The 22,972-nt window shown below is 39.9% G+C and overlaps 2 protein-coding genes across 2 annotated transcripts in view; one reads left to right on the top strand and one right to left on the bottom strand.

The window, feature by feature from the left end:
• The first annotated feature begins 4,934 nt into the window (after positions 1 to 4,934).
• csrp2 (cysteine and glycine-rich protein 2) lies at positions 4,935 to 15,895 on the top strand. Its single transcript, XM_053313865.1, has 6 exons — positions 4,935 to 5,040; positions 6,711 to 6,838; positions 9,807 to 9,975; positions 11,686 to 11,815; positions 12,876 to 12,969; positions 15,723 to 15,895. The coding sequence occupies exons 2-6, from the start codon at positions 6,727 to 6,729 to the stop codon at positions 15,797 to 15,799; spliced, it is 582 nt and encodes a 193-aa protein (XP_053169840.1). The 5' UTR covers positions 4,935 to 5,040; positions 6,711 to 6,726; the 3' UTR covers positions 15,800 to 15,895.
• Positions 15,896 to 18,628: 2,733 nt separating this feature from the next.
• Positions 18,629 to 22,972, bottom strand: part of zdhhc17 (zinc finger DHHC-type palmitoyltransferase 17) — a 32,868-nt gene continuing 28,524 nt past the window's right edge. Inside the window, exons 12-17 of the mRNA XM_053343959.1 lie at positions 22,678 to 22,740; positions 22,485 to 22,578; positions 20,557 to 20,640; positions 20,285 to 20,442; positions 20,023 to 20,117; positions 18,629 to 19,246 (exon numbers count right to left, since the gene is read on the bottom strand). Of these exons, the coding sequence (XP_053199934.1) occupies positions 19,108 to 19,246; positions 20,023 to 20,117; positions 20,285 to 20,442; positions 20,557 to 20,640; positions 22,485 to 22,578; positions 22,678 to 22,740 (633 nt within the window). The 3' untranslated portion in view covers positions 18,629 to 19,107. The remainder of the gene's footprint in view (positions 19,247 to 20,022; positions 20,118 to 20,284; positions 20,443 to 20,556; positions 20,641 to 22,484; positions 22,579 to 22,677; positions 22,741 to 22,972) is intronic.

Here is a 22,972-nt window from a genome sequence, read left to right as displayed (position 1 = left end):
TGGTAATGGTTTTGGGAAATGGGTCCGTGTTTCGGTAGATGGCGTCATGGTTGGGTATGTTTGGTTAATTGGCCCAGTTATATAGTGTGTATTGTTACTGATACAATACTGAATGATCCCTTCACTTACTGCATGCCTGTTCAACCAGCATGTTTTCCTCTGTCTGTTTTAATTTAATTCTTACACAGTGCACACATGACTTCTAATTCCATTTCAGCTTATCTAAATTCATTTTACTTTCCTACAATAACTCCTATTGATATGTGGTTAGTTTAACTTAGAATAAACAGAACAGCTAATCTAAAAGTTATAATAATAAAATCATAAAAAACCAACAAGTGGCAGTTTTACAGGATTATGTGCTGACTATTTAACTAGAAACAGACCTCTCAAAATGTCAAACTATTCCTTTAAATGCTGTTTAAAACTCCAGCATCACTTATAAAGACCATCTTCATTGTCCCGACAGCGAGTTTCATTTCTTCTAAAAAAGGTATTCCCTCATTTCCCAAATCAATAATGTCTTAATTCATGTTGCTTGTCCAGCCCTAAACCCTGATGACCTCATTGCAAATTACATGTGTCAGGCTCAGAAAACACATGTGGTCATAAAACGCTGAATGTTGTCAGCGGATGTCTCCTTAGTGCCCGGAAGGATTTAGAAGATAGTTCATTTCACTCAGGAAGCCGGAGTGAAGAGAACGTTAAAATGTCTTACAAACACTTGTCCAGTTTAACTTAATAGTCTCCCAAGACAGTGAATGAGTGATGACTCATTGGAGCAGCAGTGGATGTAAGTAAGTAGGAAACATCCTGAGGCTTTACAGAGTTCATCATAACTTTCCCAGTGTTTATGAAACCTGCCTTGTCGTGCATATGTAATGTGATGAATGATTGATGAGGAACACTAGATGGTTTGATTATAACCTAGAGGTAATCAGAAGAGAGCGCAAATGGGGAATGAGCCAATGCAATCACACCCAGATAGATATTTAAGCTATTTTTAGTTACTTAAAAAACAAACTTCAGGCTGAGAATGAAACTGAAGCTAAAAATCAAACCAAGTTTATAAGTAGAAGAGTGAGTGAACGGTTGAACCCTAACTCAATGAGAAATGACATTGTTTTCATTTACATTGTGTTTTAAAATGCTTGCTTGGAGTGTTCCTCCTGTCTTTACAAAAGGAGAGGGGGGGGGGGGGGACACCGATAAAAATAAAAAATACAGATCCCATCTAAAACACATGCAATTTTGTGTACTAACTAACCTTTAAATGTACCATTAACCATCCCATTATTGTTTTATAAGAGCAAGCATCTTTGTTTCCCCTCTAAATGCTCAACATCTCATTTACAACGAAAAACATTAGGTTTATTTCCATTAATTCGTCAGTGACTCCACTTTGGGATTTCTTCACCTCAAGCCTTTCTGGCCTAGCAAGGGCCAAGAGGAGCTCGGCTCTACCTGCTGAAATCTGTTTTTCATTAAGCCTGCTTATTTTCTACTGCCAGAAATTCTTAGTGTATGACACCATTGGGTCTATTAAACACACGTGCATTGCCAGATTTGTAAAGTAAACTGCTTCATTTCAGGTTCTACCACACAGCATCTCAACTGGGTTCAAGTCAGGACTATGCCTATCAACTATAAAATGTTCTTTTTTCACCAATGTTGTTTGTCAGCAGTTGTTGGTCGATCCAACATTTCAGTCTAGACTGAAATATCTCAACAACTTTTAAATGATTGCCATTAAATGTTTACAGACATTCATGGTCCACAGAAGATTAATCCTAATGACTTTGGTGATCTCCTGACTGCACAACCAGGAGGTTGACATTATGGTTTTTTAGTGGAATGTCTTTTAAATGGATTACTATGAACTTTGGTATCAATATTCATGGTACCAACTGTGACGTCTAGACAGTTATCCTCTGACTTTTCATCTAGTGTCACCATCAGGACACGGTTTTTAATTTGTCTAATACTTCGATTGATTCAAGATTCACTGAGTATTTACATCAGGGTTAATATAGTTTTGAATTTTCCATTAGTTTTTATTTTTATTTAGTTTTTCAGTTTGCTTTTTTATTTCAGTTTAGTTTTAGTTAGTTTAACTAGTGATTAAGTAGTTTTAGTTTAGTTTTTATTTAATCTTAGTTTTTCAGATATTAGGAGGAAAGGCTTCATTAGTAGAAGCTGAAAAGGATGAAATAATGCTGACACAGGTTAAATTAGCTGTGTGTGTGGTCTCCTACTGGTACTAGCCCATCAAACTGAACAGAATACAGTAAAAATGGAAGGAGAACATTTCTTTTTTCACTGCTGGTTTTAGTTAACTATAATAACCCTGATTTGCATAGACAGAATGAAATGAAATACTGTTTCTCACTAGCTCCTGTCAGTGCATTAAAAAGAGTAATAAATAGGTAGCCTACTGAAAATAATCATACCTAAAATAAAAACCAAACCAATATTTCAGACACACAGTGAACAGTTGTGTGAACAAAAATTAAACCCTACAGTTTAGCAGCAGTTTATATTGTCTGCAGCTAAGCTAAGCTCAGCTCTAATTAGCAAGTGTTAGCATGATATCATACTAAACTAACTAGCATGCTGACATTAGTATGTAGCTCTAAGCTAGTTCTCTTTTATTTATTTATTTAAAATTGTGTTTGGCTAAGTTGTTGACCTCCCATGGCCTACAGATGAAAACTAGCCTCTTGGCTAACTGACATTTATATTGATATGTAAAATAAAATGATTTATGTCTCTACCAAATAAATCTTAAATAAAATAGAATAAGCACCACTCTGACTCTGACTGAGCTCTGTCTCTTTTATGTTGTTGAGTTATGAACATTGACTTTAGCAGATGGCTCAGAGACCTTTCTGGACTCTTCTGAGACATTTTGGGAGGCTGGCCACTCCACCTCTCCAACATTACTTTAACATTTGACAACTCTCACATTGATTCAGCTCATATATAACTACTTTTCTTTCTCACCTCTTCCTCCTCCTCCTCCTCCTCCTCCGGTGGTTTGTTTCATGGAGGCGTAGCTGAGTTGTAAAACTAGTGTGTTGACAGCTTCATTCTGGTCATAATGTTTAATATGAGTGAAGTTTGAATTTAGCATGGCTGAGTTCAATCACCTGAAAGTAATTAGCAATCAGTGAATTTAATGGAATAACTGAAGGGGCAGATATTTGGACACAGAAATCTTGGATAACTTTGTTAAATCAAATAAATGAAATAGTAATTTAATAATATGTCACACTTTGTTGATATATCCAATACTGTTCATTGTGACAAATGATGCAATTATAGAGGAAACATGCCTTTCAACGCATCGTAGTGTATTTGTTTCAGTATCTTTCAGCCATTGCAATCATGGTCTGATCTTAATACATAAGTGGCCATATCATTATCCTCTTTTATAGTACAATGCTGGAACCAACTCAGCCTTCAGTCTGAATAAGCTATGCCAAAGATGACTGATTATAACATTTAGCTGATTTAATATTCCTCTATTGCTCTATTGTTGTGTCCTTTCATAAATAGCATAATTGGAAAGTAATGAAGCTGTGGTTTGTTGGAGACAGTCAGGGCACTGTCTGTGTTTTCTCTCGCTGTAAATATTATATAAACAGTAGGAGACTTGACATCGGTTTACACCAAAACTAGATTTACTGCATCTCTGTGTACATTTAAGTCTTTAATTAGCCATCATTCAAGTCTACACTCCTTAATTGTAATTAAATTGAATCAGTAATACCAGTCTGAGCCCAGTGCCGCCATGTACTTTCACTGTGGTAAGACTTGTTCTGATACAAGAAAAGTCATAAAACTCAAGTTTTCAGTGACCTGTAACAGTGTCAGCTTAAATATTTGACTCTAACTAGAGTCCCACTGTCTGTGGCGATTTTCCACTTTGCTTTCAGTGTTTTGTAACCTCTAATATAAACTGCTGCCTGGACAGCTGGGTCCAATTTGGCATAAAAAGCAGGAGAGAAACACAAAAACTGTGAAAGCCTGAGGGAATGGTGAGTTGTATACATTTATTCTGCTTTCATCATCATACATTTTTCTTGATAACTGAAGGATGGACTATTGAAATGCAACAGAGCTGATTTTTTTTTCTAATGGTTTATTTCCACAGTAAAACACTGTCTGTCTTTTTCATTTGGCTCATAGACATCAGCCACGCTGCATATTCAGTTATTATGAGGATGTGGTCTGTGGTGGTTTTGAACAGTGCTGGACTGGTCAACATTGCGTCAATGCAACAGTATAGTCCATTATAATGTCAACATTAATCATTAATTTTTTGTGTGTGGCTTTTCTGTGATGCAAACATCTTTCTGTGCTTGCAAGGCAAACATGAACAAACCATGTGTGTCCAGCAGGGGGCAGGATAACTGTAGGTATGGACAGATTTGACACAGCAGGGGTGTTATAGACATTTACACCACTTCTCATAGATAGATGGATAGATGGGTGGATAGGTAGATGGATAGATGGATGGATAGGTAGATGGATAGATGGATGGATAGATGGATGGATAGGTAGATGGATAGGTAGATGGATAGGTGGATGGATAGATGGATCATTGAAGGTAAATCATATCAATTTGGTCCCAATTAGCAAAAATACCAGGTCTGCTATCAGTGCATGGTCATTTAATATGCGTATGCAACTAATTCCCTTCAAAGTTCGACTTTATAAAAACCTCAAAATAAATTCAACCTAACTCAATCTCAAGAGTCCATTACATTTAAACCCCTGTTTTCCTAGCTGTACAAGAAGGCAGCAATAATTCCGCGTCTTTTTCCTAATTTCCGACTGCGCTTGAAGGCAGCAGTGTTGAGTTCACGCCCCTAGAAACGCCTCCGCCAGTGCACAGCAGTAAATATGCGGAGTATGTGGCAGCAGCAGCGGCAGTGTAGTAAAGTCTGCAGGAGAAGCGTCTGGATACACGAACAACTGGAGCTGAAGCTTTTTCACACCTGGACGTTATAAACTGCTTTTTAACTCTACTGAAAGGTAACTAGAACATCAAGTACTGAAAGCAGAGCTCAGACTCATTTACTGACAGGTTGAACAGGTTGGCTACTTTTAAATTACATCATATGTCAAAACTAATTTATCCTGTCTGCGTCTAATAGTGTAAGTAAAGCTAAAAAAAACTATTAAAAAAAACTATTAAAAAGAACCTAAAATAATCATGTATTCACGTTTCAATTTATAGCCTAATCCTAGAAAAGTAGTCAAATTCCATGATAACTGAAATCAATGGCTGTATTTAATTAATGATCACATTAAGTCCAAGCATGAGGTCACAGTGTACTTTCTGAAAACAGTGTTTTTTCCCCTGGCACTTGTTCCATTAACTTTTTTATTGGACTTTAATTTAATATAAGACAAAAGTTCCTACTAGTATTAAAATTGTGCATCAAAGAGTTAAAAAAATAAAACAATTTAATTAGTCTTAATTCTGAGGAATGTTTTTGGGTATGAACACAGACTACAGAATATATAGAGTACCAGTCTAAAGTTTGGACATTCACATCAATGAGAAAGTGTCCAAACCTTTGACTGGTACTGTATATATTAATATGTTTTAATACACTGAACTTGTTTACCTTTTGGCAAAACATTTGATTTGCTTTAAAAGTGCATTCAGCCTCAGTGTGATCCTCTCTGTGCAGGCAAATAAAGGCTATTTCATTAATAGTACAAATCAGCACAGTCATTCTCATTACACTGCAGCCCTGAGGGAGCTTTAAAAGGGGCAAAGTTAGTAGTCTTTTGATCCCCTCTCATGTTCAGGCCTGTTGTTCAGTCTCTAATCCAGCTGGGAGGAGGGCCGGCAAGATAAATAACTCCTAGTGGCTCCTGTTTCCTTTTCATTTAATTAAGAATACCAGTAGCTGCTTAATTTTACCTCCACAGTACGTTATCACAGCAGGCTGGTTTGCTTTGCGGTGGGAAAAGTCTTAAAAAAAAGACAAGTTAAATTTGTCCTTTATGGAAGCTCATCAACGCCCTCTTGTCCTTTAATTACAGACGGGCACACGTGTGAGTCAGGGAGTGACTGTGAGGTAATGACAGTGTTTACTATACACTTGTCCTGTTGCGGTTTGTATTTGTGTCCCACAGCCGCAGCCTGTCAGACAACAAAAGCCCTAAAATGCAATGAAACATTCCTCCGGGTATTAGTCTGCTCCGTTGTTTCCGACCTGGTTTGCATTGTTTGTGTTGGGGTTGTTGTTTTCTTTTCAGGATGGTGGTTGTGGGTTTTTTTATTTTTTTAATTCAACCATTTCTCATTGTGATTTTTAGGAATCCGGCAAGATTATGGTATTGGAGCAGCTTTAAATATCCTGATCTTTCCAGTCCATGAAAAAAAACATGCTTGAAACCGCAAAAGAAACAATTACAGTGATGATTAACATGATCATCACCCCTGAAATCTAGAGCTGACCCTGTTTAGAGAGTTATCAGATGCTACGGTTGTGGTGAAACTGAATGGCCTCCAGGTGAAAAAGTGAAGGGCGTCGCTGAAAAGCATTTAAGCTCATTTAACCTGAGGAACAAGCTCTGAAATAAAAAAGACAAATCTGAACAAGCAGAGGAGGAACAGATTAAAAAACAACTAAGTGCTTGCGTCACCTTCTCCTGTCTTTCTCTGTCTCTCTCTTTTTTTTTTTTAGAAGCAACACAAACACAATGCCAAACTGGGGAGGAGGCAACAAGTGCACAGCGTGCCGCGGGACAGTCTACCATGCTGAGGAGGTGCAGTGCGATGGCAAGAGCTTCCACAAATGCTGTTTCCTCTGCAGTAAGTACAGTTTAGCTCTGACACAGACTTGTGGATTAAGTTTAAAAGTAGTTTTTAGTCCATGGAGAGGAGATCAGATGTGTTTTATGCCACTGCTCACAATTTCTTCCCATCTTCAGTCAGCCTCTCAATTTATAAGTCTTGTTTTGCTTTTTGTTATAAAAGGTTTTATACTGTATCAAGATCAGTGTAGTTATTATAGGTAGTAGTAGATGGCCTCTGAAAACATCTGTATCAATTTGCGTGTGGCTCTGCAGAAGCTTTCTAACATCTGGAAAAAATGACTGTGGTGATGTCATCAGGGTGAACAAACTGGGGACATGGAGTTTGAATGACATGCGTATGGACATTATACTATGGGGAGTGTAGGACTCTGTATTTATGGAGCTATGGACCACTATACATCCAAAGTCAAGATTCTGATTATTCCTTTTTTTTTTTTTCCTTCCCCCCCTTTTGGAAAAAAAAAGAAAATAATACACACCTCAATATGTGACAGGTGAGTTGGAGGAAAGTGCAGCTGTCTAACTCATAATTAGTCTCAATAAATATTCCATCAGTAAGTGAGACAGTATGCAAGACTTGTGGATGAAAGTGCAGCATTAAATCGCCATAGCACCCATTAAAATGAGCGTCTAGTCGTACTGCAGATGTGAATGAAAAGTGCTTTTGAAAATTCAGAGTTGACGGTTTAAAAAGCATCTCATTCATTAGCTGTGTCATCAGAAAACCTAGGGGAGGAAAATTATGAAATATGCTGTGAAGAAGGGAAGAAGGGTGAATTTAGCATGACGGCCAACTCTTAAGTCTCACATATCAAAGAGTTTCTTCCACTGGCTCGTAAACGAATGCATTAGCCGCGAATGATCGGGGACAGGAACCAATCCAGGGATGAGTCAGGTGAAAGGATGGTGAACTCTGCTTCACCTCCCCGCGGCTCATAAAGGACAGTTTGTACTGCTTCTCCCGCTGGTCATCCACCAGTTGTTTAGTTCACGCCTCATTGTCAGCTCGCCGGATGGGTGGGCGGCCCCGCTCCTTCTCCTGAACCGCTCCGTGAAATGTCAGTGAAGATGTTCCAGAGAGGACAGGGATCACACAGCCGCTTTCATTTAACTGTTATCAAGAGGAGACCGAAGCAATCCAAAGCCACGAAAGAGTGTTTTTTTTCCAGCTCGCTCGACATCACAAAAGCAGCCTTGTCTGACACTCCTACTGAGACTGAGCCCAGCAAGTCCATGACTCTCCTTTGCCCTTTTCTTCCAGATTCTCAGTCTGACATTCTCTGACATTCACCACATATCATTTCTGAACATGAAAGGCTGCTACATGGAGACCGAAAAAGTCACACAGTTGCAAACAGAGCCTCATATGACTCCACACTACAATGAATGAACATTAATGATGTAACTGTGACTAAAGTGGACTGTGAACACTTGTGACAATAACTCAGACACTCAGGAAACAGAGGTAGTGAAGGTAATATGAGGATTTAGGAGCCATAAGATTGGAAATCCAGAAATATTCTAATAAGCTCCCCCACCCTTCTTTTCAGAGAAGTTGGCATGAGATCAGAGATGAGGGTTGAGACGTTTTTCCATCCAGTAGATTGAAATCTTAAACCGGTCTCAGACGCTCACATAGTGCAGGTCAGAATACGAAGAATTCAGCTAATCCCAACAGCCAGTAAATGTGCAATGCTTCTGTTTTCTCAGGCCATACATTATTCAGTCTGTACATTCATGCCAAAGTCAACTTTCTCCACAGCTACTGTACAGCCTGCCGTTGGAGGTTAAACTCCAATACCCAGAAATCCTGTGCTGATGGTAGAAAAACTAGCTATGTAGTCCCACTGCTGAGCACTTATTTCCTCTCTTAATATTAATATTTTTACTTTGTAGGCTGAAATAACTTGCACATTTCAGTTGAAACGAAATAGTGGAAAACCGAACATGATAAAGAAACACTAAAGTCTCAAAAAAAGGGAAAAGGAATAGATGAAGCAAAGATAATACCTGTTAGGTTTGAGATGAAAAAACGAAACGTGGAAACTTCTGGAGTTTCTTTTCACTTAATATCTAAACTGGCATAAGTTCACTTCAACCAGATGTTTGCCTCCTAAAGAAAAACAATGTGTTCACTGCTGAATATGTGTGTTTAGTTGAAGTACTGAAAGAAGTTGAAGTGGCAGCTGAAGCACCGTTACTAAAATAAGTTCAATTGGAGGTAGAAAGCTGAAGGACTGAAAGGAGTTGAAGTGGCAGGTGAGGCAGAGTTACTAAAATAAGTTCAAATGGAAGCTGAAAACTGAAGGATTGAAAGTAGTTGAAGTGGCAGCTAACGCACAGTTACTAAAAAAATGTTTAGTTAGAGGTAGAAAGCTGATGAACTGAAAGGAGTTGAAGTGGCAGTTGAGACACAGCATCTAAAATAAGTACAAATGGAAGCTGAAAACTGAAGGCCTGAAAGAAGTGGAAGTTGAAGTTTAGGTGTTAAGTACTGAATGAGGTTGTAACTTCTTACTCATGCAATTCCAATACTTTGACTTCTTTGAGTTTTTCCACTCCCACTGTCTCTTCCAGCCAAATTTATCACTGCTAACATTTCAACTCTCTTCAGTACTTTCATTTCAGCTGAATCTTTTCTCCATTCAGTTCTTACACTTAAACAAACATGTTAGTTTCTTTTAGGGCTTGTCTCTTCCAAAACCACTTCAACTACTTTTAGAATTTCAACTCTATTAAATGTTTCCAGTGCACATTTTCAGCAACAAGCTTTTCTAGACCAAAAAACCCCAATCATCATCATCATCATCATATTTCTTCTATAAACTAAGAGCAGATACTCACTTTATTGTATTTGAGAACATTTCAGCACCATTATAATGATGAGAAGGTACTTCATATCTATGTTCAGTGTAGGAAGACAACATATGTCACTCTTTCTGTCTCTCTTTGTGCATCTTCAGTGGTCTGCAGGAAGGGTTTAGACAGCACCACACTGGCTATACACGACCAGGAGATCTACTGCAAGTCGTGCTACGGGAAGAAGTACGGCCCCAAAGGTTACGGCTACGGGCAGGGGGCTGGAACGCTCAACATGGACCGAGGGGAGCGGCTGGGAATCAAACATGAAGAGTAAGCAGGGCTGGTGTATCACCGCTGGGTGTTATATAATACATTTCAAGGCTGCAAGGTATTTCTATACGGTAGTTTTCAGACATGATGTGTTGCATACAAGTAGAAGGTAAGATGACGTTGTAGTCAGAGATGTCTACTCAACTATATGTGTTAGTTATGTTGCTTCTGTCTCCATCAAAAGCAACTGAAGGATTTGGAGTAGATACAACAGTTAAAGCTGTCCAAACTAGATGGAGCAACACAAATGGCAACATCTCTGCAAACAAGCTCGCATTTGTCTCAATAAACTATCATTCACATTCTTAACTAACTGCACAAGCGGCTGCAGAGAGGTTTAAAAGGTCAGCGAGTACTGACTCACAGTGCAGTTACCTCCTAACGATGTGTGTTCATCACGCTGGACTCTAAGTAGCTACAGATTGCATAAACGTACATAAACAGATTGCATAGAATTAGAAAACTGGGAAAGATGTTCAGATAAAGACATGGTCAAAAATTCCCTAATAGTCCTCCAGCAGTATCAGTGGTCAGCACACTAAAAACACAAGGTCAGTGTCCCATGTATTTTCCCAGCATGCATTTCTGCCCCTGACTGCCTAAACAAGACTTTTAGTGAGGAAAGAAACCTCGACCGGACAATTAGTGAACAGTTTGCCTCTTTATCAAATCTAGCTCGCCCCCAGCAGTTCCCATCTATGTGCAGTAGGTCCAACTTAAAACCAGACCAGAATTGAGAGTAATGATCTCGTGGTTTAACAGATTATTAACAGATCTGGATCACTGCTCTCAAACAGTCTACCAGCGTGTGGTACAGAACTCAAAATAGGATGGGGTTTACTTTGTAGGCACTCACAAAAAAATGACACCTACTTCTTAGAGTGGAATAGAGCGATAAACTGTAGTTTCTAGTGAGCACACTGTGAGCATGATGTGACCATAAACAAACACACAAACACACACACACACACACACACACACACACACACACACACACACACACACCCGTACGTACGCAGAGTGTTTATCCCGTCCCAGACGTCAGGTGGTTATTATGAAAGAGTTTATTATGTAACCAGCAAGATCCCACTCAACTCGTTTTCTCTGTCCTCCACCACAAAGACTTTCATTCAGGGGCCACTGGGACTGGCAGTCACCCTTCAGTAAGCACCGCTCCGAGGCCCCCAGTGTGCCCCGCTCACTCTCTCGCCTACCACTGGGTGAGGAGAGAGAGAGAGACTGCTTGTTTTTTTAAATACATTCTGGAAATTATTAACTAATATGAATTAAAAAGAGGAATTATTGTTTAGCTGACACAGACAGTAACAGGCTTTTAACAATGCAGATGTTTATGGTTCAGGTCATTATTGACTATATAGTGGTTAATGTAAGCAGTCCTAATGGGTTCAAAGTTCATTTCATAATGTCAATTTAGACTTCTTTTGTGTTAGAATTTAAAAAATACAATTCATTTAATAAAAGTTGAATTCCTATGGATATAAAAACATAATTCAGCATATTGTTTATTTCAGATGCAGGTTCCCCTTTAAAATGAGTAAAATGAACTTTTTAAATGACAGAATGCTTCAGTATATTTCAGAGATTTGGTCATTGACAGTTTTCAGATGCCGACTGATAAAGCCTCATTTTTAAGATTCCATTTTTTTTAAATCACATGCTTAATTTGCTCCTTTTTTTTCTATCCCCTAGGACACAGGTTCACAGACCCACCACCAACCCCAACCCGTCCAAATTTGCGCAGAAGTTCGGCGGTTCGGAGAAATGCGCCCGGTGTGGGGACTCTGTGTATGCGGCGGAGAAGATCATGGGGGCGGGCAAGGTGAGAGAGTGTCACCGCTCCCCTCAAGCATAAGCTGATGACTTCACACAGTCCAAAACCAACAATACATCCATTCATTTGGTTAAGTGAGCTATCCATGATGTAATAAATCTCATCATGACTTTAAAGTAAACCCAGCTAGCAACACATTTTGATACAATACACACAGTCAGACTTTAAATCAAGACTTCTGCCAACATATTACTCCAGTTGACTGTTTGGCTTTCACTACTGGAGCCAAGTAGTATAAATGATGACCCTTGGCTCAGGTGAGAATTATGGGGGTCGTCATGACAACGGTGATGAAGAGTCTAAAGTGAGATTGCAAGCCTGGGAATCTGATTTTACCACAGATTTAAAGAATGAGCTCCTGAAAGAGAGAACTAGAGCTATGATTACAGCCTGAAACGGACCACACGGGGGTGAAACATGTTCGACTGGAGTGAAAGCATGTGATTATTTTATTTTTTTTAATGTTTTTTACAGGGCTGAACCACATGCAGGAGGTTTGGTGTGGTCTCTCCTAATGAGAGAACACCAATCCTGTTTGAGCTTCCTAACAGCTGGCAGTAATCGCGTCAGGCTGTGCAGACACTTTTTGGGGGGGGGGGGCTCTGGCACACTCATATTTACAGAAGATGAAGTCATGAGCTGAGACTCTGGAGATAAATCTACAGGATGTTTTGTAGAAGAAGAAGAAGAAGGAGCTGTCCACAGAGGAGTAAAGATTTGTGCTCTTAGTGAATCCTGAGAGCACAAATGTTGGGAGTGGACTGTTTCCTGTCAGGAGGCGCTTGTTGATACATATAATCTGATTTATAGCAGGTGATGTCATCGGGCGGAAAGCTGTTAATGTGTTTCCTAATGGAGGAAATCTATGTGGGGATGCGCTCATTGGCTAAAGCAAAACCTTTAATTCTCTGTACTGATACAAGGCTTCATAGAAATCTTCTTACTCCATCTCTGCTTGAATACGGTTATGTCTTAATACCTACAAACGTTAAAGAAAAACTTAAAAAGAAGCTTGACATGAAAGGTAATTCTTTGTTTCTCATCACAGCCGTGGCATAAGAACTGCTTCCGCTGCGCGAAATGCGGCAAGAGCCTGGAGTCGACCACCCAGACCGAGAAAGATGGAGAAATCTACTGCAAAGGTGAGATGAAGCGTCCAAAGTGATACATCACAGCATCACACAATGTTTCTGTGATGGATTACTATCATCAGTAATGTTTCACAGACAGACAGCATCAACACAGGGTAAAACAACATTTGGTTTAGCTGACGCACGCTCTGGCAGAGCAGGAGGATTATAAATCTGTCAGAGTGATTAAGCAGCAAAGAAGCAACATCCATTAATGAGTAATACATTCAATATGCTGACTAATCACTGAATCCGCAGTCACCATGTGAACTCAGTGACACCCAGAGTGAAATAATCCATGAAATAAAGTTACATGGTGGCAGCTCCTCTGTTGGGAAGGGGGAGTGTAACCACAACCTTCAGGTCTATTTTAAAAACAAGTAGAAGATTCAAATCTATATGGAAAGATACTGGGAGCCAATGTAATGTAGCTAAAACCAGAGTAATATTCTGAGTTATATTATCATTATATCAGTGGTATAAAATGATCTTCAAATGACAATAATATCGTTTATCGCGATTATTTCTGAGACAATATATCGTCCAATAAAAGTAGTGACAGGTCTAAGTCTTATGAATGGTTTTTAGTGTCCGATAAGCCTTTAAGCTAGACTTCCTGCATGGTATTATATCTTTAACCAGAATCTGAAACAACACGACCTCACCAACACACTTCCTGCATTGTTTAAAGCTGGACTGATTTCTGCATGAACAAACTGCAGGTACATGACAATCACACTGTGAGCAGTCATGATGCAAAATAATTACGCCACTAAAACATTATAAATTCTCAAATATCCACATGTAAGTAACTAACAAAAGCTCCATGATGTTAACAAGTGAGTGCTCTTACAGTTCAGTCACTAGCAGCTGATGTGATCACATCAACAACAACAGAAGTGGATGAACAGGTTCTTAGGTAATGTAAACACACGTACACAGGTTGTTGTGTTCACAGGCGTCCCCGATGACTGTCATCTCACAGTTGGTGTGTTGATTCGGCCTCGTCGAGCTATCAGGAACAGCTGCAGTCTGACCCCCGCAGTGATTCCTCTTTACTCATCAGCACAATGAGATAAGACGGTTGAGCTAAACACACCGACACTGGTACACACCAGCACGCATAGAAACACACGCAAACACAGACGTCAGAGCGCATGGATGTTTGCTCAACATCATAATAATGCCTCACACTGATGAGCAGGAATGTTGCATCTCGGCGCTAAACCCCCAAACTGAGCTGCTGCTTTCAATCAGCGGTTTTGTCTCTCTGTCCTCGAGCTGAGACATCCTGACTCTATGTGAGAGCAACAGCTGGGGATTGTTACTCTGTCTCCACATGAACATTTTGAAGACAGATGTGGACAGCGGACCGGAGGCGTCACATTTGCACAAGAGAGATGAAGAAATTTCCAAACACTTTAGTTTGATATCTTGTTTTTGTTTCAATCTGAAGAAACAAAAGAAGAAATTCTGCACTTGGTTCTGAGCTTATTTTAAACATTAGACGTTAAATTGAGATAAACAGCTCGACAGTGCTAGTAAAATTCCACGTGAAATTAAACTGCACATTCATATCTGCTCTGAAAATCACTCATCCTGTGTTAATCTTCAAGAAAATAGCAGAAACCCTTCAATCATCCACTTTATTTCCATACAGCAGCTCAAATCTTACATAAAGGGAATGAGGCGTTTTGAGAGATGGTCACACTGAGCCTGACAGCATCCTGATACACAACATGAGCCACACTGAAAACAAACAGTAGCTTTCCTCTTAAAGTCTCCTTCTAATGCTTTCTTTTGTGAGCTTATACATATTGACACACCTTTCCTTGAATGAGAAAGTATGTCCGAGCTTCTAACTGGTGCTGTGTGATCTTTAAACTTAGTCTATTTACAAGTTTACTAAACTAAGGTCACTGCTACAAAACCATATTTTCAAGCACACCTTATTGAATGATATAATATTCCACAGTCCTGCACTTTACCTTATTCAAAGAACCACCAATCAGCCAAAAGGCTTGTTAACTCATTAGCTGTTCATGTGTAGCTAAACAGCATGTAGCTACGTAAACATACCTGCAAATGTCAGGTTGGTCCCTTTAGAAGCTGGTGGGGTCATTGCTCTTCAAAATCCTTGTTGACTGCAAAGAGATGATTACATGTGATTTGAGTTAGATTTCAAATGAGCTAGTTAGCTGCCCTGCTGTAACATCCAGCAGCTTCAGACTTTAGCTTGTCATTAGTTGGTCTTGCTGGATTTACCTGCCGGGTCAGCTTGCTCTAGTTGGTTTGAGTGCATGCATTGGTTGGTTTAGAGCAGGCATGTCCAAACTATTCCATTAAGGGTCGTGTGCCTGCAGGTTTTTGTACCAACCAATCAAGAGCATACATGATTTGACCAATTAACTGTCTGAAGGTTGAGATTCAACTGATTAAATGAGTCAAGTCTGGTGTGCTCCTGCTTGGTTGGAATGAAAACCTGCAGAAACCCACGATGAATCCTTTATGGAATATTTGGACAACCTTCATCATCATCAAAAGTTAGAGCTAACATAATTCACACTGGTGAAGTTTCTTGAGTCACTAACATTAAATCCTTTCCCATTCTTCTGAGAGCTTCATGAACCAGCTGTGCCACCATCACCTTCAAGCTGTTAAATGTTCAAATGAGGTTTCATGTCTCTAATGTAAAACTGCACTTCAAGAACAACAAAACCTGCAGCTTGTTAATGTTTCTTCTTTCTTCTCCTTCCCTCCCACAGCGTGTTACGCCAAGAACTTCGGACCCAAAGGGTTCGGGTACGGCCAGGGAGCCGGAGCTCTGGTCCACGCTCAGTGAGGGCAGAACTGGATCACATAGACTATCTTGTCTTCATACATTCCTATGTCCAACATCATCATTGTTTTGCTTGTCTTCTCCCTTCGAATGCTTTTATGTTTAAATAGGTGCTCATACTTTTTACAGTTTACAAAATAAAAAAACATTAACAAACCAAACCAACGTTTCACATTTGACTGTATTTTATTATTAAAGCCATTAAAACTGAACCATGCCCATATGTTTACATCTGAAGCGGAGTTACAGTGATGTCTGAAAGTGGGCAGAGAGGCACTGGAGATGATTATGTGCTTTATCTTTTTTTTGTTTTTCTTGTTTTTTAATATTCCCACATGATGAGGTGAGAGGGGAGACAGAACAGACTTTTATTTTATGCTGCTGGAAGAACTTAGTGAGGGACTGAAATGGCTTTGAATTCATGGTCCTGGATGAAGCTGGGGGTGGTGAGGGGTGTTGAACTCTGCCCTACAAAAACAAAAAGTCCACCACCTTGTTAATTAAAGGCTGTTATTAAGAACACAAACGGATCGTTATTGGTAATTTTTTTTTTTTTTTTTTGCTGATATGAAATCTAGAACCGAGTCATGACCTTTGACCTTTCACAGCAGCTGCTGTGTGTTGTCTTTGCAGGGCAGCAGTGACATCAGTGGTTAATAAGGGTGGGTGGAGGGTGGTGGTGATGGGTGCAACGTAGAACGACGACATGACCGTCCCCTTCTAGATGATGCAAACACTAGGCCCAAAAGTTTCGGAGGCTCCCTCTATCCTTAAAACTATTGCATGATCACATTTCAGCTTTTTAGAAAACGGAAAACAAAACAAAACAAAAAAAGAAAAAAAAACTTGGCGTCTGCCTTAGAGTTTAGTGTCTTTGCTTTACAATTTGTACATCCAGTGGTATAACAAACCCAGCGATATATGACAGAAAAAAACCCCTTTAGGATGACTACAGAGTCCACAAGCATGGAACATTCAAATATATTACACACTTGCACAGGAGAGCCTGACGGGTGGATCTGACCCACCTGAAGACAACTTCCACTAAAAAGATACACACACTGGATTTGAGAGAGAGAGAGGAAAAAAAAACTATTTAAAAAAAAAAAAAAAAAACGACAAATGAACATAATGCAGAAAAATACTTGCAAATACTTAACATTCACTATATACAGACACGTGGCTCGCCGGGCTGTCACCATGGTGATGGCGATTGGGGGGTGGGTGGGCGATGGGGGTCTCAGTTTAATGGGGGACAGCGAAAGCCCAGCAGTCCCAAGCATCGTACATGCAGTGGAGAGTTTGTTGGCGGGTGGGGGGGGGGTTAATTTCAGGGTTAAAATGCCTATAGACAGCAGTGTCGGACATCACTAAAAGCTACAGTCATACACTTGGAGTATAGTCACTTAATTTTTCTTCGTTCCGTTTGGTTGGAAGAAATCCCCCAAACTACAAAAAAAGGGGGAAAACAAAAAGAAAAAAAACACTGCTGAAAACAAACAAAAAAAAGTTACAAATGATTTGTAGATTGCTTATGTACAGATGCACATTCTTTACACTTCAGTCCATCCTGCTGCTGCTGCTGCTGCTGCTGCTGGAGCCGACTGCGCACATGGGGGATCCAGACAGGAAGTGACAGGAGGGCGGCCATGTCTGATGGGGCCCCTCCTCTTCCTCTCCGTAAACAATGGAAGCGTCAGTCTGGGCCCTTCTGTTCAGTAACGGCCAAAAAAAGTAAATGGAAAACCAAAAAAAAAAAAGACTAGAAAAAAAAAAAAAAATCAGTGCAATGTTGTAGGCAGACAAAAGACAAACAAAAACACATAAGACTTTTACAGCTTCTTGAGAAAAAACACATGGAATGAACCTTTTTTGTAAACTCGTCTGTCCTTCTGCGGCGTTTTAGATTGTTCTCTCTTACTTAAACTCTGCCGTTAATAAATACACTCGCTGCACCTCTCTATAGAGCTATGAAATTCTCGGGCTTCCATGTTAAACAGCTACAGGTACTCTTTCTTTAATAATGATTTTTTTTTTGTTTCTCATAAAAACCTACTCAGCTAAAAATGATGTGAAATGTAAAAATGATGGCGCTAGCACATAGTTACTTTATAAATAGTTTCTTTTAAAATAAATATACCTGTATCACATTGTCTGTAGGATATTTCCTGTCACGTTTAGAGTGGTCGCCGCTGAACGAGCCCCTGTTCACGCACTTCATTCTGCGTTAATACTGCTAAATGTGACTTTACTATTAAAAAAAAAAAAAAAAAGCTGAACTATTTGTAGATGTGTATGGCTGTGTGGAGGGAAAAGGTTAAAGGTTAAATGTTCAGTGGAGGCAGCATTACTTCAGGAAGTGAAGGGAGTGGGACTCGTCCAGCGGCTCCACCTGTAACTCAACACTTGCCTCTGATAAGTTGGCAAATCCTTATCAGCTCGACTCGAAATTCATCACGGTGCAAAATCAAGACCTTAAAATGACATTCCCTTATTTCTAATCACACTCAGAAACCAATTCATGGTTAAAAAAAACAAAAAAACTAAAACATTTCCTTCAGCTTCGCTGGTCACCAACAGTTCATTATAACAGGAACAGCAGAGTTCCTGAACCAATCAGAAACAAGAAAAACAAACTACAGGGCACATCAACAGGGACACCATAAATAAGATATAAAGTGGGGAAGGGGTAGAACGACACTGCCATGTAATGGTGCTGCTGTGTGTGCAGCGTCAAGTCTCCGGTACAAACAGAAGAGCTTTTATTTTATTTCGTGATCAGACTTCTTCTCGTCTGTCAGCCTCCCTCCTTCTCTCCGTTCGTGCCTGGCAGCAACGCACCGTCCAAAGAGCTCGGGAGAGGAGAACGAGGTGGAGGAGGGTGGATAGCTGTGAGGGTACGGTAATGAAGTCTGATGTTGTAGAGTAGTAGTAGTAATAGTAATGAAGATGGAGGGAGGAGGCAGTGGGGGAGGAGGGGGAAGAGGAGGGGGAAGAGGGTGTAGGTGTGGTGTTGCCCCGTAACAGCATGCTAGTCCTGGCTGATGTTTTTATACAATTTTTTTTTACATTTTTCTGAAGTCTTTTGATCGGTGAGGGAGAGATGGTCCAAAAAAAAAGGAAAAAAAACAACCAAAGCAGGCGCTCCTGAAGAACAGCATCGCTCCGATATGAACGCTGTGAGGGGGGCGGGGAGGGAAATCCTTCCAAAACTCCCTTTCCTCCTGGCGACTCCACCTCACCCCCCATCCCCTCACTGCTCCCCGCTCCCCTTTCTTCTTCTTCGTCATCGTCCTCCTCTTCCTCCTCCTCTACACCAGCTGGTAGCCCGAGCCAGACGTCTGGTCGTAGTCTATTGTGTACTGCGTGGTCCAGTCAACCGCCACGGGCCGGATCAGACCGCAGCAGCGGATCTCGAAGAAATCTATGAGGTTTCGGATGCAGCCATGGCTGAAGGGACAGACAGAGAGAGACAGAGACAGAGACAGAGACAGAGAGAGAGAGAGACAGAGACAGAGACAGAGACAGAGACAGAGAGAGAGAGAGAGAGAGAGAGAGAGAGAGAGAGAGTAAATTGTATTGTACTGTACAGCTATTAAAGCATCCATATAATATAGTACCTGCATATCTGTCACCTGAGTATTTAATATGTAAAAGTGAATCTCCTGTAAACTGCTTTGGTAACAACATGTTTATGTTCATGCCAATAAAGGTTTTTAAATTGATACATGCCAATCTGACCTCCAATGAAACTGTACAGAGGTAGTCAATCATATGAATGTAGTGATTTTTGATGGAAGTATTGCCTGGCCCAAATGAAAAACAAGCCAATAATGAGGACTATGCAAATCAATACAGGGTCTATTGATCCATAGATCTCTGATAGTTTAATCTGCTCAGGTTAGATATGGCTGAGGTAAATGGAATTTATTTTGTGGTTGTTGATGTTTACCAGGTATAATAATAAGGTATAATAGTTGCCATGCTCACTGTGTAACATTTGCTAATTAGCACTAAACACAAAGCACAGCTGAGGCTGATGGGAATTTTCTGAGTTTCCCAGGTACGTATTCGCTGGAATTTGGTGGAATTTTCCAGAAATACAGAGTAAACCAAACCCCAGCTGGCTGAGAAGGTGAGTGATACGATATAGTATGTTTTCCCCTAATTTGGACCCTTGATGATGAGATTCAGTCTAACAAGACCGGGATCAACATGTGACTTACTTGAAGGGGCTTTCGATGGACGTGGCTGTGACTTTAAAGTGCTTGTATCTCCGAGCGTTCATCCTCTCATTGGTGGTGATTCCTAGAGCGGCGATCTACCAGACATCAAAGCAAAGAAGTCAGCTAACAGACATACAGCTAGTGGTATTAAAACAGGAGTCTGCTAATATCTCTGCTATATATCCTACTTCTAAATACTGAGCTTCTTGTATTGATTGGTTTAAGGTCTTTAAAACTGATGGATTAAAGAGTAGAGGCAGACCTGGTAGAGCTGACACATGATGAGCACGGCCACCCACATGAAGTGGAAGACGCTGTTGAGGAACATCCAGAACATCCAGGGGGAGCAGGAGGCGATCTGGGTCAGGTAGAGCCAGAAACCATCCTTGGCGTAACTGGTGGCGCAGTGGATTCTCCAGTCTGCGGGGAGAAAAAGAGGGAAGTAAAGAAGTTAGTGGAAGAATGGAAAGACTGAAGTGAACTGTGGTATAAAAAGAAAAAAGAAAAAGGGGTGGAATAAATAAAAGAACTCACAGGAGATGCAGCCGTACATCATCCAGCAGATCATACAGAGCAAGAAGAACAGGTATCCCATGAAGTAGCGGTGATTCCCGCTTCCTGTAGAGGAGAAACAAACATTGTCATGTTGCTTTCTTGTCTTTTTCCTTGGCTGCTGTGGCTCAAGTTCATTAGAGGAGAGAAAACAGTGGGATGGCTGAGTTGGCATGTTTATTGACCTGCCATGGTGACTACTTTTGTTGGATGATATATTGTCTCAGAAATAGTCGCAATAAGTAATATTATTGTCATTTGAAGATCATTTTAAACCACTGATGTAATAATAATAATAAAATAGCATAATAATGCAAGGAGCACCGAGAAATGAATGGATCATTTCAGGTGATTCAGTTCAGTTCGTTCAACTAAAAGATTTGTTCTTTTGATCAAATTGTTTGCAGACGATATAATACTATTTGGTCAAAGCTCAAACATGGAAAACATGAAGAAAATATGACATTTATGTAGGCTTAATAATTTAAGAAACTTCACGTTTTCCTCTAATGTACATATGCCTGTCACAATAATTACGTTATCAACTTATCCTACAATAACATAATCATCAATATGATCGTGTCTTGACTTATCGTATCATACATGGATATGATTTTGATCATTTTTTATGCCTCCTTGCATTATTTTGCTATTATATTATCATTATATCAGTGTTATAAAATGATCTTCAATTAACAATTATATAGTTTATCGCGATTATTTCTAAGACAATATATCATCAAACAAAAGTATTTATCAGGACAGGTCTAAATGTAGATCTGTCCAGTGCACAGAAAGCTTCAGTATACATTTAAACCACCAGTCTCAAGTTCATTAGGATTTAGTCACCAAGTCCAAGTTTCCATTGGAATTCATTGATACACCAACTTTGAAACGTCAGCCAAGTGTCAACACATTTTCACAGTATTTTGCAGCTCTTCCATCCAACATTTCTTTATGCTCAAATTGAAAATGTGTATAAGAACACAGACAGGTGCTGATCTGAAACGTTTAGAAGCTGTTTTTAATGTTCAGTTCTGCTGAAAGACTTTAATGTGCAGTAAAGAGGAACAGGTGTGTGGACAGAGCTTGAAGTAAGATAAAGAAAAAAAAAAGTTACTTGTCAAAATACAAAGTCATACATATATGCAAATTAAGCAGCTTAACAGAAGAGAAATGCTGGCATCACAGGGACAGAAAAGCACTTTCAACTCATTATTATCCCAACCCCCCAACAGGCTGGAGTAGAGATGTTGTTTATTCAGTCAGTTTCCTCACTTTTAAAGCTTCATCCTGACCACCTGCTTTTAAAAATGGAAGTGCTGTGAGCCCCTTACGCCCCCCCCTACTGTCTGCACCCTGCTTCACAGACGCCTCCACACACACACACACACACACACACACACACACACACACACACACACACACACACACACACACACACACACACACACACACACACACACACACACACACACACACACACACACACTTCCCCCACCACAACACAATTCTCTCTCTTCATTTCCTGCAGCTTGTCATTAAAGCCTTTTTGGCTGAGTTGTGTTTCTCTTGTAATTCAGTTTCTGTCATTATTTGCCATCTTGACTCATTTTTCTGCCTTGTTTGTCTCATATAAACTTTTCTTGTTATACATTTTGTCTATTTTTATACTGACTACTTACTTTGGATCATGAAATTTTATCAGTGATGTATTAAATTAAATGCATGTTCTCTAAAATTTTACTAAGGGGTAAAAAAAAAGGTTTAAAACTTGATTTTATGCAGTGTGCAAGCAACAAAATAAAAAGTGGTATTTAATAAAACAAAACAACTCTAATATCTGGGGATGAAAACTATGAGCAGCTGCTTATTGGGGTGTGTGTGTGTGCGTCTTGTTAGTGACATACCGACACAGTTCCCCACCCAGGGACAGTGGTGGTCGAACTTGGCGATGCAGCGGTTGCACACGGCGCAGTGTTTGGACCTGATGGGCTTCCGTATCTGTGAAGAAACAAATACAATGTTTAAAAGTTTTAAATAAAATGTTGTTTCTATTATCCTCTTTTCTTTTATTGTGTGTATCAACTAGTCTGAATTTACCAGGCAGGTGCTGCAGAATATGCTCAGGTCCAGGCTGCCTGTCTCTGCCAGCTCCACAATTGTCTGGAAACAAGAAACAAAAGCAGGATTGTGAAAAAAAAACTACACACAAAATAAATGGCAAAAAAAAGAAGAAGAAAAGAATGAGTGAGTGAGAAATGAATCTTGCCAAGGTCTATTTGGCACTGTAACAAAAGGCCCACTGACAGGCTGCTGATTTCCAGCTGAATGATTGCACTGCAGGCTAATACTGTGGGATTTGCTTTTTTTAATTCAGTCAGTTTGTTTCTATTTT

The sequence above is a fragment of the Scomber japonicus genome, chromosome 23 (genome assembly GCF_027409825.1).
Source record: "Scomber japonicus isolate fScoJap1 chromosome 23, fScoJap1.pri, whole genome shotgun sequence".
NCBI lineage: Eukaryota > Metazoa > Chordata > Actinopteri > Scombriformes > Scombridae > Scomber > Scomber japonicus.
The sequence above is the reverse complement of the archived record's forward strand: the minus strand, read 5'-3'. Positions and strand labels throughout refer to the sequence as shown.